Source organism: Dysidea avara, chromosome 5 (assembly GCF_963678975.1).
Source record: "Dysidea avara chromosome 5, odDysAvar1.4, whole genome shotgun sequence".
NCBI classification, from domain to species: domain Eukaryota; kingdom Metazoa; phylum Porifera; class Demospongiae; order Dictyoceratida; family Dysideidae; genus Dysidea; species Dysidea avara.
The window spans coordinates 41650667-41666454 of NC_089276.1; the positions used below are offsets into that span (position 1 = coordinate 41650667).

The window sequence follows — 15788 nt, forward strand, 5'->3', positions numbered from 1 at the left end:
CACAATCGATTCCTAACAACTTGAAAATGTTACAAGCACGGTTCTTTCCCTTATCAGTTGAAGACACGGAAAGAAGACGAAGGTGAAAATGTTATCTCGTTTTTTGTTTGTTTACTATTATCTGAACTCGAACTGTAGGCAATAATGAGAAACAGTTTAGTTCACGTGCTAAGAGTTTGCTTCACGTCACAAATTAGTTCTCGCTACATCATCTATATCATAGTGATGTGTACTGTACTAATATTACTATTGGAGAAGACTCACCTGGATAATATCAACAACCAGCAGCAGCAGCAGCAGCAGAACTTGTACAGGGAACAGGCTAGTAATATGGCGGATAGAGAACTACAAGAACAAATCAGACAGTTTTACCAGACTAGTAATGTAGACACTACACTACACAATATAACTGAACAAAACCGATTCACTCTAATACTACAGACATACAACAGAACTGATATTCTAGTGAGGTTACTCAACCATTATTCAGCAGTAACAAGACTGGATAAGATTATTGTAGTATGGAACAATATTGATGAACTACCTCCATTTGAGCTATGGATGAAGTTTGCTCCTCATCCAGTACCTGTTGTGTTCCTGAGACAAGAAGAGAATAAAATGAGGAACAGGTTGAAGCCGTTCAGTGAGATAGAGACAGAAGGTATAATGTGTGTATATATATTGTTTCAGGTACACTAAGGTTATGGTGACACTAAGGTTATGGTGACACTAAGGTTATGGTGACACTAAGGTTATGGTGACACTAAGGTTATGGTGACACTACTGTGTTTACACTACCTATATGACAGACTTCCACATTCAAACTGAAGCATGAAACTTTCCCAGATGGTATGAAGCCATCACAATGCTTACTAACAGTTTCATATTACATAGAGCTAACATAGTAACCATGACTACAAACAACCTGCTCTTAGTGGCTACCTGTATAGAAATGTCATCTATTATAGCCAGGTAACTGTAAATTATAACAGTGGTATTTGTTTCCCATGAGTAGTGAGGACAGGCTACTCAGACTGTTTGTTCCACCTGCTTGCTAAAAGAAATGAAGAATTATTTAGTTTTGTTCCCAGACCATGCTTTTTTAAAACCAGGTGCCCAGCTGAGCTGTGGGCACGTGCCTGGTTTCTTGAAATTGGTTTGGCAAAAGCCATGTGTCTTAACTGTTTTATAGTTTGTCTCATGTTTTTTTATGCAAATTCTCTGCACAAAGCCTCAGGGCTGCTCTTAATTTTGTTCGCATACAAAGGGGATACGCTTCCTTTTAACTTGCCATTCCTGGTAACTTACAAGGCCTGTTATGTTGTTTTTCAGTCGTTATACTGTTACAACACATAGGCTATCCCCTAGTGAACTGTTTCGCCTGGTTTCTTTTAGCGGCCACACCGCCTTCAAGAAAACAGAAAGTTGGACGTTAATACAGTACGTAAACAGCCTTTATCCATTGAATGAATGTTTATTTTCTAGGCCTGTTTGCTCTCGTGGGTGTTGGACAGACACGGTTTGCTCGAGTTATGCTTCCTTAGCGATGCATAACAACATAATTGGTGAATTATGAAATACGTTTTAATACTTTTAATGTACTGCATGTGTTGTTACAAAACAAGGTAAGAAACAAAGCTATAACATGTTGTGTGGTTAATTTAATTCATAATGAGTCGATTAATTCAAGGGATAGTATTTCATCAACTTGTTGCTTTTGTGTGGGACAAATGACAAAAAAGTCTCATGGATGTTTAACTGGTATGAATTAGCTCTTGGGTATATAGCCAAATGTCAAATATTCAGTTGTTTAAAGTACCTAATGAGGTCCACCAGACACTTTATTACAGCTTTTTGCAATTGAATTAGTCGCCTTTGCAATTGAATTCGTCCCGTTTGCAATTGAATTCGTCGGTATTGCAATTGAATTCGTCGGTATTGCAATTGAATTCGTCCCGTTTGCAATTGAATTCGTCGGTTTTGCAATTGAATTCGTCGCTTTTGCAGTTGAATTAGTCGGTTTTGCAATAGAATTAGTCGCGTTTGCATTACAATTCGTCATAAACAAAACGGCTCCAAGAAACCAACCCGTTCATTAAGAGATGAACTATTTATGCCTTGGAGAGTTACACTTGAGACACTAGAAGGTAATTGAAGCTGGTAGTACGCGAAGTTGATAGCTGTCTGACAAGTTAATTAGCTTGCTCGCAAGTGACCACACCCATCGCGAATGGCGTAGTAGAGTTTGGAATGTTGTTGGAGAGGCTGTAGAGGAAGAATTATTGCCTTATAAAGAGTTGTTTACTACTGTTGTACTTGAACAAGTTCTTGTAGCAGCTGCTACATCATGTTTTCATGTTTGCTCCAGCTGCCATTCTTGTTATGGACGAATTTAACTGCAAAAGCGACGAATTCAATTGCAAAAGCGACGAATTCAATTGCAAAAGCGACGAATTCAATTGCAAACGGGACGAGTTCAATTGCAAAACCGACGAATTCAATTGCAAACGGGACGAATTCAATTGCAAACGGGACGAATTCAATTGCAAAAGCGACGAACTCAATTGCAAACAGGACGAATTCAATTGCAAAGTCGCCGAATTCAATTGCAAAAACCTGTAATGTCTAATGAGATCGACTGGACCCTTTTATTTCCTTGTCCTGTACACTAGCAAAAGGGACATAGTCCTGACAACATGCCATAGTGTTACTATAGTAACATGTTGTCATCCCATAGCTGTACTGATAATTGATGATGATTTGATGGCTAGTGCTAATGATATCAACTTTGCCTTGTCTATATGGCAGGTGAGCTGTCTGTATGTGTGTAGTGTACGTTACATGAGTACCTTCAATACTAGTATGTAACAACTAACTATGATATATGTCTGTCTGTATGTGTTACACGAGTATCTTCAATACTAGTGTGTATGTATGTAACAACTAACTATGATATATGTCTGTCTGTATGTGTGTAGTGTATGTTACATGAGTACCTTCAATACTGGTGTGTATGTATGTAACAACTAACTATGATATATGTCTGTCTGTATGTGTGTAGTGTACGTTACATGAGTACCTTCAATACTGGTGTGTATGTATGTAACAACTAACTATGATATATGTCTGTCTGTATGTGTGTAGTGTACGTTACATGAGTACCTTCAATACTGGTGTGTATGTATGTAACAACTAACTATGATATATGTCTGTCTGTATGTGTGTAGTGTACGTTACATGAATACCTTCAATACTGGTGTGTATGTATGTAACAACTAACTATAATATATCTCATTTTGAATTGTACAAATGTGAGAACCCCACATGTTTGAGCATTTTATTAAAAATTTTTTTTTTTAAAACATAAAACAGTTTTCCTATACAAATAGCCAAAAGTATATTCATCCAAAGTTTCAGCTCTACAAGAGCATTAGAAGTTATAGCACTACAAAGTGAGAATAACTTAAATGGTTATAATAACTTATGAATTCAGTCTTGTATGGGGATGTAACATACACCATCACGTTCCAAATATTGTATAAACGTTTGTAACGGGCTGAGGTGTGCCGTTATAGGGTAAGGGCTGGAACCCTAGACCACGTGGTTCTTCCTTCTTATTGATGCATCCCAAATACACTGCACACATGAGTACAAGTACACAATATATACAACTAGTTTGTAGCTCTGTTACATCACTCCTTCTTGGACATCCAACCTTGATTGCTTGTAGTAATTCGTGCATGCATCATCACTCTTCTTCTGAGCTCCTCTGTTAAGTTCACAATCACTCAGTAGATTCTTCACCCCAGCACATCTCTAATACAATAATGATAGTACCTCTAGTCCTTTCTCACACTATGCTGTTCACAATCCATCTCCCGACATTATACACTAAATGATCCTAGCAGGCACCACAGACTAAACATTTGACAGCAGAACCTCTCAACGTCCTTCCCAGACTAGTCTGACTGCTATCCCTTCACAGTCGTCTCCTTACACGGCCACACAAATTACAAGGCTTGGTCCTCTAGCTGCTCTTGTCTCTCTCTCCACTCTGCTCCTGGTTCTCCTGTAATCCTACTAGACCTAACTGGCCTTCTTCCCAGTTGCCACTTGTTTCAGTCCAACATACGGTCTCTATGCCAGGGGAAATCTTGCTCTAGGACTATCAGCTACAGCACTCGTCCTAGGACTATCAGCTACAGCACTCGTCCTAGGACTATCAGCTACAGCACTCGTCCTAGGACTATCAGCTACAGCACTCGTCCTAGGACTATCAGCTACAGCACTCGTCCTAGGACTATCAGCTACAGCACTCCTCCTAGGACTATCAGCTACAGCACTCGTCCTAGGACTATCAGCTACAGCACTCCTCCTAGGACTATCAGCTACAGCACTCGTCCTAGGACTATCAGCTACAGCACTCGTCCTAGGACTATCAGCTACAGCACTCGTCCTAGGACTATCAGCTACAGCACTCGTCCTAGGACTATCAGCTACAGCACTCGCCCTAGGACTATCAGCTACAGCACTCGTCCTAGGACTATTAGCTACAGCACTCGTCCTAGGACTATCAGCTACAGCACTGGTCCTAGGACTATCAGCTACAGCACTGGTCCTAGGACTATCAGCTACAGCACTCGTCCTAGGACTATCAGCTACAGCACTCGTCCTAGGACTATCAGCTACAGCACTCGTCCTAGGACTATCAGCTACAGCACTCGTCCTAGGACTATCAGCTACAGCACTCGTCCTAGGACTATCAGCTACAGCACTCGTCCTAGGACTATCAGCTACAGCACTCGTCCTAGGACTATCAGCTACAGCACTCGTCCTAGGACTATCAGCTACAGCACTCGTCCTAGGACTATCAGCTACAGCACTCGTCCTAGGACTATCAGCTACAGCACTCGTCCTAGGACTATCAGCTACAGCACTCGCCCTAGGACTATCAGCTACAGCACTTGTCCTAAGACTATCAGCTACAGCACTCGTCCTAGGACTATCAGCTACAGCACTGGTCCTAGGACTATCAGCTACAGCACTCGTCCTAGGACTATCAGCTACAGCACTCATCCTAAGACTATCAGCTACAGCACTCGCCCTAAGACTATCAGCTACAGCACTCGCCCTAGGACTATCAGCTACAGCACTTGTCCTAAGACTATCAGCTACAGCACTCGCCCTAGGACTATCAGCTACAGCACTCCTCCTAGGACTATCAGCTACAGCACTCCTCCTAGGACTATCAGCTACAGCACTCGTCCTAGGACTATCAGCTACAGCACTCGTCCTAGGACTATCAGCTACAGCACTCGTCCTAGGACTATCAGCTACAGCACTCGTCCTAGGACTATCAGCTACAGCACTCGCCCTAGGACTATCAGCTACAGCACTCGTCCTAGGACTATCAGCTACAGCACTCGTCCTAGGACTATCAGCTACAGCACTCGCCCTAGGACTATCAGCTACAGCACTCGTCCTAAGACTATCAGCTACAGCACTCGTCCTAGGACTATCAGCTACAGCACTCACCCTAGTACTATCAGCTACAGCACTCGTCCTAGGACTATCAGCTACAGCACTCGTCCTAGGACTATCAGCTACAGCACTCGTCCTAGGACTATCAGCTACAGCACTCGTCCTAAGACTATCAGTTACAGCACTCGCCCTAGGACTATCAGCTACAGCACTCACCCTAGTACTATCAGCTACAGCACTCGTCCTAGGACTATCAGCTACAGCACTCATCCTAGTACTATCAGCTACAGCACTCATCCTAGGACTATCAGCTACAGCACTCGTCCTAGGACTATCAGCTACAGCGCTCGTCCAGTCTCTTCACCTGGAGAACTATTTGGACACCTTCAGTGACTGTCCTCTAAGCCATTGGTGGCAAATGCCTGAGAAATGTCTCACTCCAACGACTGAACTCCTAGCTGTCACAGTAACTTCTGCTCTGTTCCTATCTTGGTGGGACCTCCAATGTAATGTAGTGGGGTGCCCTGTTACATGACAAGGGCTGGAACTCTACGCCACATAGTTCTTCCTACACCACACAGTTCTTCCTTGTACTATTCATGTTCACTCATCCAAAATACACTGCACGCATGGTACACACTATATACAGCTAGTCCACAGCTCTGTTACACAAAACTTACTCCTGTCTACTCGTGACATGAAACAAAGATATGTTCCTCTTGCTTCGAAGAATATGACGACACCAAGGTGTTTACCGTTAGCCCCTCCTACATCACAAAATCAGTTTTACTGTTTTATAATTTGCAAGCATTTCAATTTGCTTAACACATTCTGCAGTATAATAGGTTTGAACAAACATGTGGGATTCTTGCAGATCCAGTCACAATTGTTTGTGTAGTACTACTATCATCAGGATATCAGGTCTGTTACACTTTATATTGACAGACCATCAAACATGTTGTAGTATTAACACGTATAATGTTATCATGTTAGTTATTGCCTGTAGCAATTTCCAGACTTCATAGTGGGGTTTGTCCCCAGGAAGCACATCTTGTCAACATCAGGGGTGTACACCTATGGCAGTTTTGAGCTAGAGACAGAGCCTGCAGTGATGGGCAGGTTACCCATGTATTCTATGGTGTTGATAGGGGCAGCATTTGTCAGTACTAAATACCTGAGGATGTTTGAAGAGGTCCCACCTGAGGTACACAACATGATCGATGATACTGAGAATTGTGATGACATCTCATTTAATGTGATGGTGGCTGATCACCTGAGAACAAGGGGAACCCCCCAGTGTCCTGGTATTTACGTCAAGCCGAGAGATCTCCGTAACTTAGAGAAAGATGCAAGTTAGTATACATGTGGAAGTTAGCACTTTCTTACCCAAAAACCAGCCTGACTTTTCTTTTATGGCAGCTTGACAGCAGGGGTTAATCTAGGGGGGGGGAACACAGGCCCCCCCCACCTAGGTTTATACCTAAAGCCTTGCGAAATGGAAAGGTTTAATTGATCCCAAAGTTGTATAATCAAATGGTCAATATTCTCAATGGCATCACAGTAAAATTTCACCTAAATTGAGTATATATTTACACCTATCTAAATTGAGTATATATTTACACCTATATTTTCAAAATGTTCCTGGGGGAGCATGCCCCCAGATCCCCCTAGAATCCAAAGCAGCTTACTTTGTACCCCCCCCCCCCCCCCCCCCCCAGCTTAATAGTCTGGGTTGAGCCCTGGGACACAGTATTGGTTAGACATAACCAAGCCCGCAAATTGTCTTCTGCACAAGTGACCCTAAACCCCTCCAGCAGGTTTCTATTAATTTTCTTTATGAATCTTCTACTACCTGACTGATGCCTCCAGCCAAGTATAACTCAACTATGGCTAAGGCTACAGGCTTGATTTCTTCACTGTTTAGCATTGCTTCTGCCTGGGATGTGTCTTTTGCCTACCACAACAACTACAGTGCACACATCATGGACTTACATTTTATCCTCTTTGTATCCCACTACCGCGTAGGTGTTGATTGAAGGTAACACATAATGGCTTCAGTGCTTTAATTTCCACTGGAGATATAGATGACCTCCCCTGTTTCACTTCTATCAAATGTAAAAGTTATATTTGTTTCTTTTTATTCATTTACATTTGTAGTGTACTGAACAACCAGCTAGTAACAATTCACCAGTAAAATTATCACTAATAGAACATCATTTGCAAAATTGTTCACAATTTTACCCATGGAAAACAACCTGCTACTTTACAGTACAGTTGAAGTGTTGAGACTCTTAATACTGTTATGAAAGGTTGTCATAGTGACCACTAATTATGTGGTACCTTTAACTACCAACTCTGTATACAGTAGTAAAGTGTACATGTCTCTGTAGTAGTGTGTCATAACCTCTACCAGTGTGTCACGTGTCATGTCACCACCCGTAGCAGTGTGTCATAACCTCTATCTATCTGTGTGTCACGTGTCATATGTCACCACCTGTAGCAGTATGTCATAACCTCTACCAGTGTGTCACGTGTCATATGTCACCACCTGTAGCAGTGTGTCGTAACCTCTACCAGTGTGTCACGTGTCATATGTCACCACCTGTAGCAGTGTGTCACGTGTCATATGTTACCACCTGTAGCAGTGCGTCATATGTAATATAACAACCTCTAGCAGTGTCTCACCTATCATGTCACCCCATGTGCAGTATGTCGCATATCATGTCACCCCTGTAGTGGTGTGACATATTACCCCCTGTAGCAGTGTGTCACATGTAATGTCATCTTGTGTAGCAATGTGTCACATACCATGTCATCGTGTGTCCCATACCCTGTATGTGACCATCAGTATGTCACATGTAATGTCATCTTGTGTAGCAATGTGTCACATACCATGTTATCATGTGTCCCATACCCTGTATGTGACCATCAGTATGTCACATGTAATGTCATCTTGTGTAGCAATGTGTCCCATACCATATCATCATGTGTCCCATACCCTGTATATGACCATCAGTGTGTCACATGTAATGTCATCTTGTGTAGCAATGTGTCACATACCATGTCATCATGTGTCCCATACCTTGTATGTGACCATTAGTGTGTCACATGTAATGTCATCTTGTGTGGCAATGTGTCACATACCATGTCATCATGTGTCCCATACCCTGTATGTGACCATTAGTGTGTCACATGTAATGTCATTTTGTGTAGCAATGTGTCACATACCATGTCATCATGTGTTCCATACCCTGTATGTGACCATTAGTGTGTCACATGTAATGTCATCTTGTGTGGCAATGTGTCACATACCATGTCATCGTGTGTCCCATACCCTGTATGTGACCATCAGTATGTCACATGTAATGTCATCTTGTGTAGCAATGTGTCCCATACCATATCATCATGTGTCCCATACCCTGTATATGACCATCAGTGTGTCACATGTAATGTCATCTTGTGTAGCAATGTGTCACATACCATGTCATCGTGTGTCCCATACCCTGTATTAGAGGTGTACCGATGTGGTTTTTTTGCATGTACAGATATCTGATATTGATGTCACCAAAAGAAGCCGATAACCGATAATTGATCCGATATTTGCATTATAGTTAAAAGTGTACATTTACCTACCCTACAACAACATGTGCATGTATTCATTGCTATACTCTGCCTGTGGTGGTATACAGCTTGGGTTTCTACTGTGCAATCCAGACAATTAGGCACCCACAAACATTTTTATGTATACTCCCGTGAAGCTTTATACAGATATTTCTGCATTACTCTGCATTCTAATGGTTTGTGAGAAAGCTGGTACAGCAAGTTTCCTTGGTTATCCTGTGACCCTTATTTTTATTACAAGGTACTCTATAACTGCTTCATTTGTAAAGACTGTGATAAGCTTTCCAGCAACAGACAGTAGAATCGCTTGTATTTATATGGCTTCTCGTAGCGTAGCGCTTGTTTCAGAGTGAATAATAAGCCACTGGCACTAAAGAGCCACATGAATAATGTAGAAAACCAATGCACAATCCGTTTATGTACAAATTATTGCTAGTGTATAAATATCGGTAGCGATATCGGTCCTCCTGCTGTTCTGTACCGATACCGATATTGGTAAAAATTACCATATTGGTGGCCGATATTATAGCCGATCCGATTATCGGTACACCTCTACCCTGTATCTGACCATCTCAGCAACAATCTGTAGACCTATTTCACACAATTTCTGAATGGGCCTTATCTAAAATTACGCGAAGCCATATAAGTGCCGTATACTATCCGTTTTGTGGTTGCTATACTTTCGTTTCATTTCTGTGTTGCATCTGTGATATTTTAGCTGGGAGTGTAGTTTCTACAGGAGCCTATGGGAGAATGGTGAGTTGAGCGTATAAGAGTAGCTCTAGCTTTGTGAGACATAAGTATGTTGTTTTGCCGTTTAAAATACTGCAGTCTAAGATGGCAAAACCCAGGAATAAGGATAGTATATGGTACTTATATGGCTTCACATAGTTTTGGATAAGACCCATTTCTTTTTATTGTGTCATTATTATCTACAGTGTTCAATGGTTACCATAGTTTCATGGTGAATTATAACACTAGATGATGGTAGGAAGAATAAAGAAATTCTATTGCTATTAGTCCACCTAAATCTTTATTTAATGGGTGTGGTCGTGAACCTATTGCGAGCGGGATACCAACCACGAAGTATATAGCAGTTATATAGTTAATATCTCTTATAGTAGTGCCAGGACTGAAGCACCTCTAAAATCAAGCTCTGAAATAATTCTGTGGCATCTAAATATGCTGCTGAAAGAAGTGTTGATACAGGAAATTAATGCCTCAATATGGTTTTGTTGGATGAAGAAGACAAACATCCTGATTGAAGATAAAAGAAAAGACAAGGCGCAGAGGGACTACACTCATGGGAACCTGAAAGGCACATCCCACTGGTGGGTTTGTTATTGTAGTATAAAATGGTGACCATGCACTGTTTCATTTGACCTCTAGCCTTGCAACTGCAGGCAGGTAGTGAGACTAAAATTTGATTTCTTTAAAATTCTATATCCAGCCACCTGTAAGTGTTTTGTTGTATAATGCTGTTTTATATATTATATGAGCTAGTACTATTCTGTAAAGGTGATTTTCATTGTGTAAGATGTCTTTCAAAGGTGGATTTTATTTTTTGGGGGTCCTTACTTAAAAGGTACAACCGTACCATTTAATATGCAGGTATTTTTCCCATTGTATTCAATGCTTTATACTGTGAATTTAGGCTTGCGCAATTGTGTTGGGTTTTCACAGATCTGGTCTAGGTTTAACCCCCTCACTGCCAAATTTGTAGAGGTTCCAATCTACTGCTTCTAAACTGCTGTAACTCACCATACCATATAATCCTATAAAACTATATGCCATTTTACTCACTATAGAACAAGAAATTCGATTATCGAGCTGCTGTTTACACCAGAGTAACCACAGAGCCATTATATAACTTTAAAGTGCAAAAATTGTCCTAAGTGAAACCAAATGTGAAATTTCACAACTTTACAGGCTAGGACTGTTTATAATAATACAATAAACATCGCTAACCTGTTTACAGTTGAAGCAATGATCACCAAGTCTGGTTTTCTAGCATTTGAGCAAGTGCACATGTGCATACAGACACGAGGTCACTGTTTCGAGGCATACAAAACTAGCAACACGCCACTCCAACCTATATAATCCCTCTCCTTACTGTTTCTCTTCATTAGTAGTGCCATTATCACTTTGATGAATCGTCTACAATGCTAGTTATTGACATTCCAAAAGTACACGATTGCATCATCTAACCACACAATAGTGCGCGAGAGACCGATTATCCTTGTCCCGTTCACTTAAGGGCATGCTTGCTACAGGATAAGTGCTTTGGCTACTAAAATGCTCGACTGGAGTTACAGAGCATTAGAATGTGATGCTACGGGCATTTATGATTAAAACCGCCATATGGCAATTGTGGCGGTGAGAGGGTTAATTAATGGATTTTAGTCTTGCTTCCCTGAGCAATGGCTCAATTAAAACATTTTTCCTTTAAAACATATCATTTATTTAATTTAGTACGCTAGGCAGATTTTTGCTGAGATGGTCACATACAGTATGTTGTGTCACCCCCTGTATCAATGTGTCACATGTCATATCACCCCTGTATCAATGTGTCACATGTCATGTCATCCCATGTATCAATGTGTCACATGTCATGTCACCCCATGTATCAATGTGTCACATGTCATGTCACCCCATGTATCAATGTGTCACATGTCATGTCACCCCCTGTATCAATGTGTCACATGTCATGTTACCACCTCCTGTAGCTGTGTGTCATACCCTATAACAGTGTGTCACATGTCATGTCACCCCTGTACTAATGTGTCACATGTCATGTCACCCCCTGTACTGGTGTCATGTCATGTCATGTCACCACCTCCTTTAGCTGTGTAACAGTGTGTCACATGTCATGTCATCCCCTGTAGTGTCAGGATACATAGGTATGTGGCATCATGCTGATCACATGTTGGAGAGGTCATATTGTATCAACAAACTATCACACATCTACAATGGACTACCATTACTATACTCTAATATACAAGTGTCCCAGTTCCATCCTTACCATAATGACTAGCTGTCATGTACTATTTTTATACATGAAATGTGTACAGAAGTAATATACTATATTAGTGTAATGACATGTAATGTGTTGAACATAATTATTTCAGTGTACAGAGCTTTGTCCACTGACTATTTTTTAAATCTTTATAGTCAAAGGTGAATGACACGTATCATTGGCAGGGTTTCTGTGGTTTCAACAGAAACCCCACTTTAAATTTAGCTCAGTGGCAGTCTAACTAGCTTCGTTATTGTTATATTGTCATATCAAACAACTATATACCACTGTATTTCAGTAGTATGCAATTGCACTTAATTAACACGCCCTTTACTTTTCACCTCCCACAACATTAAAACACACAAGATACTCTAATAGAACAGTCAGTAACTACTCTAATAGAACAATCAAAGCTACAGCTTAGTCACAACTTTTGTCCTATACAGTAGTCAGCTATAATAGCATTAGATTTATTGTACTTGTAACTAATAGTAGCCTAAAATCCAATTTCACGCTTCAAAAATCTCCACCACTGTACAGCCAGTATTGGCCCGGCAACTGCAAAGTTGTGTGAGATTAACTTAAGTGTTGATGGTGGAAACATGATGACCCTATATAGTCCTTAGCTTCTACCTTGGTATAATATAACAAAAGGTCAACATAGAGCAGTCATTCACGTACTCTAATAGAACAATAACATTAGATCTCTTACTACTGCAGAGTCAATTACTTCGAATTCCTGACATAGGCCATTTGTCAGGCAAATATCATGCATGGTCTGATGGCCAACCGCAATGGAACCTGCCTCCTGACAAAATGTCAGATCAAAATATGAAGAAGTAGTCCAAGCTTGTATAGTTTTTATAGTGCATAAATAAATAGCGAACACAATAATTATTGTATCATCATACATACTAAGTTAAGTAAATCTATTGATGTATTTCCTGAATGCCAAATTGTGTAAAGCAGCAGTGTATCAATGTCAGGTCAAGCTTTAGTTTGTCTGACATTTCACTGGGGTTTATACAAAAAAATTATAATGGTCTCTGTATACTATAGCTACTGTATGATCAAGAGCTCATAATAAGATCATTTACTTACTAGTATTATGAACTCCTGATTAGATCCTTCAACAAGTTAGTTTTGGAAGGTAGACAAACACATACACAATTTCTAGGGATGTACACCGCTGTACAGACCATTGGTGAGTATGCCAAACCAGTAGGGACCCGCCGATTATGCTCATAATTTTACCTATTATGCTATGCTGCACTGCTCAAAAATTCACCTATTATGCTTAAATTAATGCTCAATATTTACCTATTATGCTCGATTATGCTCAATGTTCATGCCTTAGTTCATATGCTTTCAGTGGCGGATCCAGGATGGGGCATTTGGGGCAAATGCCCCCCCCCCCTTCAAGAAATTGCATACAAGATCGATATACTCTAATAGAGCAGTCAATTACTCTAATAAAGCAGTCACAATGTTCATGAGGCAGTGTAGCTTACCTATGAAGCTACAAATAGGATTTTATTTTACATAACAGACGTGATATAGTAGGTAAGGATAACTAACTATTATTGTTGTGACCTTTTTTTTTTTTTTTTTTTTTTTTTTGGTCTTCAACTGGTTTTCAGCAAGTTTTTTTTGGTCTTCAACTGTTTTTCAGAAAGGTGCCCCCCCTCTTTCGAAACTCTGGATCCGCCCCTGGCTTTGCTACTAGTTTAACACTGTATAGAAAGAAAAAAATGAGTGGCTGGAACACAAATAATAAATTCTTGCTGCATGCCTGCATGTAAGAGAAAAGATCGATATACTCTAATAGAACAGTCAGTTTGATGATTGTTCTATTAGAGTTACTGACTGCTCTATTAGAGTATATCGATCTTATTTTGCAATTGTCATTTTCCCAGCAAGAGTTTACACTATCGTACAAATATTTAACCTATTATGCTGGCATTATGCTCAATGCTTTTAGGTACCTATTATGCTCGAAATTATGCTAGCATAATCGGCGGGTCCCTACAAACCAGACATGGTGGTCACACACAGTATATTTATTATTATCAATTTTGTCAAAATGATAGGGTCGTACAGAAGGACAAGCCTGCAAACGTACTCCCCACAAGTAAACATACATACAGTAACATTAAATGCACACGAATACAATTACTAATATAAGACGAGACAGATAGCTAGTAACAGAACAATACACAACAGGACATAAAAGAGAAAGTTATTTGAATAGAAATCAGCGAAGGGCAGGCTGGGCAGCACGGAATAGATTTGACTTCTTAATCTGTAGGATGGAATGCAGTATGGTGTTCCAAAGAAAAGGGCTGTTTACAAAAGAGAAGCGATATGAATTAATAGTAGATACAACTGGCCGGATCAATAGAGGATGAGATCTAGTTGAGGTTTCGGGTAACTGAAAATGATTGTGAAAAGGTAAAGAGCTTCTGTGGTGCAGACATGGCAAATGGAGAAATACAGTTTGTGGTGCTGCTTGATGGTAGGCCAGTGTAACTCTTGCATACAGTCATCAGAAGATTTACTCCAGCAATATGATAATGGATTCCACCTACTATTGGAAGCCCAATGGGTAGCCCTACGTTGTATGGATTCCAAAAGATTGACATTGGTATTAGAGTAAAGATGCTACACTGGGCAGGTATATTCCAGAACAGGCCGGACAATACACTTGTAAGCAATGGACTTAATTGATATTGAAGAGTTGTAGAGACGATGATGAAGGAAGCTTAATGATCTAGAAGCCTTAGCTGAAACATATTATTACAATGTTCATTCCTATTGAGTTTGGAGTCAACAAGTACACCAAGGTATCGTACTACAGGATGATGTGAAATAGCTGAAGAATCCAGATGATATGATGGTAAGGGTGGAGAACGTTTGTTGGAAATTACAATACTATCACATTTCGTTGGGTTTAAATGCAAGAGCCACTTCTTAGCCCACTGGGCTATGCTAGATAAATCAACCTGTAGCAAAGCAGCATCACTGGCCATGGAAGAGGATATTTTCTTATAAATAGTGACATCATCCATCATCTGCAGATCAGAAAACTACTATTGTTTATTAAAATCCAAGACACTTGACTTGATACAATGGATTGTCTCGTGTTGTGAAATATGCTAATAGAACAGTCACACGTTACTATTAGCAATGAACTTCTTTTCCTCCTAACATTATTATTCTTTCCAGCGATTTTTGTGACACACACAACAAAATTTGCGAACTCCATTTTATTCCATCTTTGTTATCTGTAGGAATGAGTTGTTGAAGTTGGATCCTTGCCTGGTGAATACTCTTGTAGTTACAGACTGATAGTGATAGACAACAAGTAGAGTAAAACAATTTATTTATAAGTATACAGTGACTATAAAGTTTTATACGTTATAATACGTAAATATACATAGCTAAATAACTCTTGTTTACTTCATGGTACATGTACAAAAACACTCTCCTTATAAAATTAAAGAGATGAATGCAGTGGTGTGTGTTTATTAGATATTTCAATGTGTGAGTAAAATTTATCTCAAAACCATGTGGAATTATGTAAACTAGTTGGAGTTTTGCTCAGTGGGTCACATTGTGCTCCATTTTGCCAGAAATATTCTATACTGCAACACATGTAACCCCAAGTGTG

At 40.1% G+C, this 15788-nt stretch overlaps 1 protein-coding gene across 2 annotated transcripts; it reads left to right on the forward strand.

Annotated features, from left to right (window-relative positions):
- The first annotated feature begins 5 nt into the window (after positions 1-5).
- LOC136255533 (exostosin-like 2) lies at positions 6-12188 on the forward strand. Of its 2 annotated transcripts, XM_066048325.1 has the most exons (5): positions 6-82; positions 139-661; positions 2738-2808; positions 6488-6833; positions 11988-12188. In XM_066048325.1, the coding sequence occupies exons 2-5, from the start codon at positions 145-147 to the stop codon at positions 12134-12136; spliced, it is 1083 nt and encodes a 360-aa protein (XP_065904397.1). In that variant the 5' UTR covers positions 6-82; positions 139-144; the 3' UTR covers positions 12137-12188. The 2 variants fall into 2 exon arrangements, with proteins under 2 accessions (XP_065904397.1, XP_065904396.1); XM_066048324.1 differs by having other exon boundaries at positions 9-661.
- The last annotated feature ends 3600 nt before the right edge of the window (positions 12189-15788 follow it).

What these genes read in the sequence shown, in the direction of transcription:
- LOC136255533 (XM_066048325.1), top strand. Translation starts at nt 145, where the DNA reads ATGAGAAACAGTTTAGTTCACGTGCTAAGAGTTTGCTTCACGTCACAA. An exon ending in CAGTGAGATAGAGACAGAAG is followed by an intron (nt 662 to 2,737) that starts GTATAATGTGTG and finishes GTCATCCCATAG; the next exon opens with CTGTACTGATAATTGATGAT. An exon ending in TAACTTAGAGAAAGATGCAA is followed by an intron (nt 6,834 to 11,987) that starts GTTAGTATACAT and finishes CATCCCCTGTAG; the next exon opens with TGTCAGGATACATAGGTATG.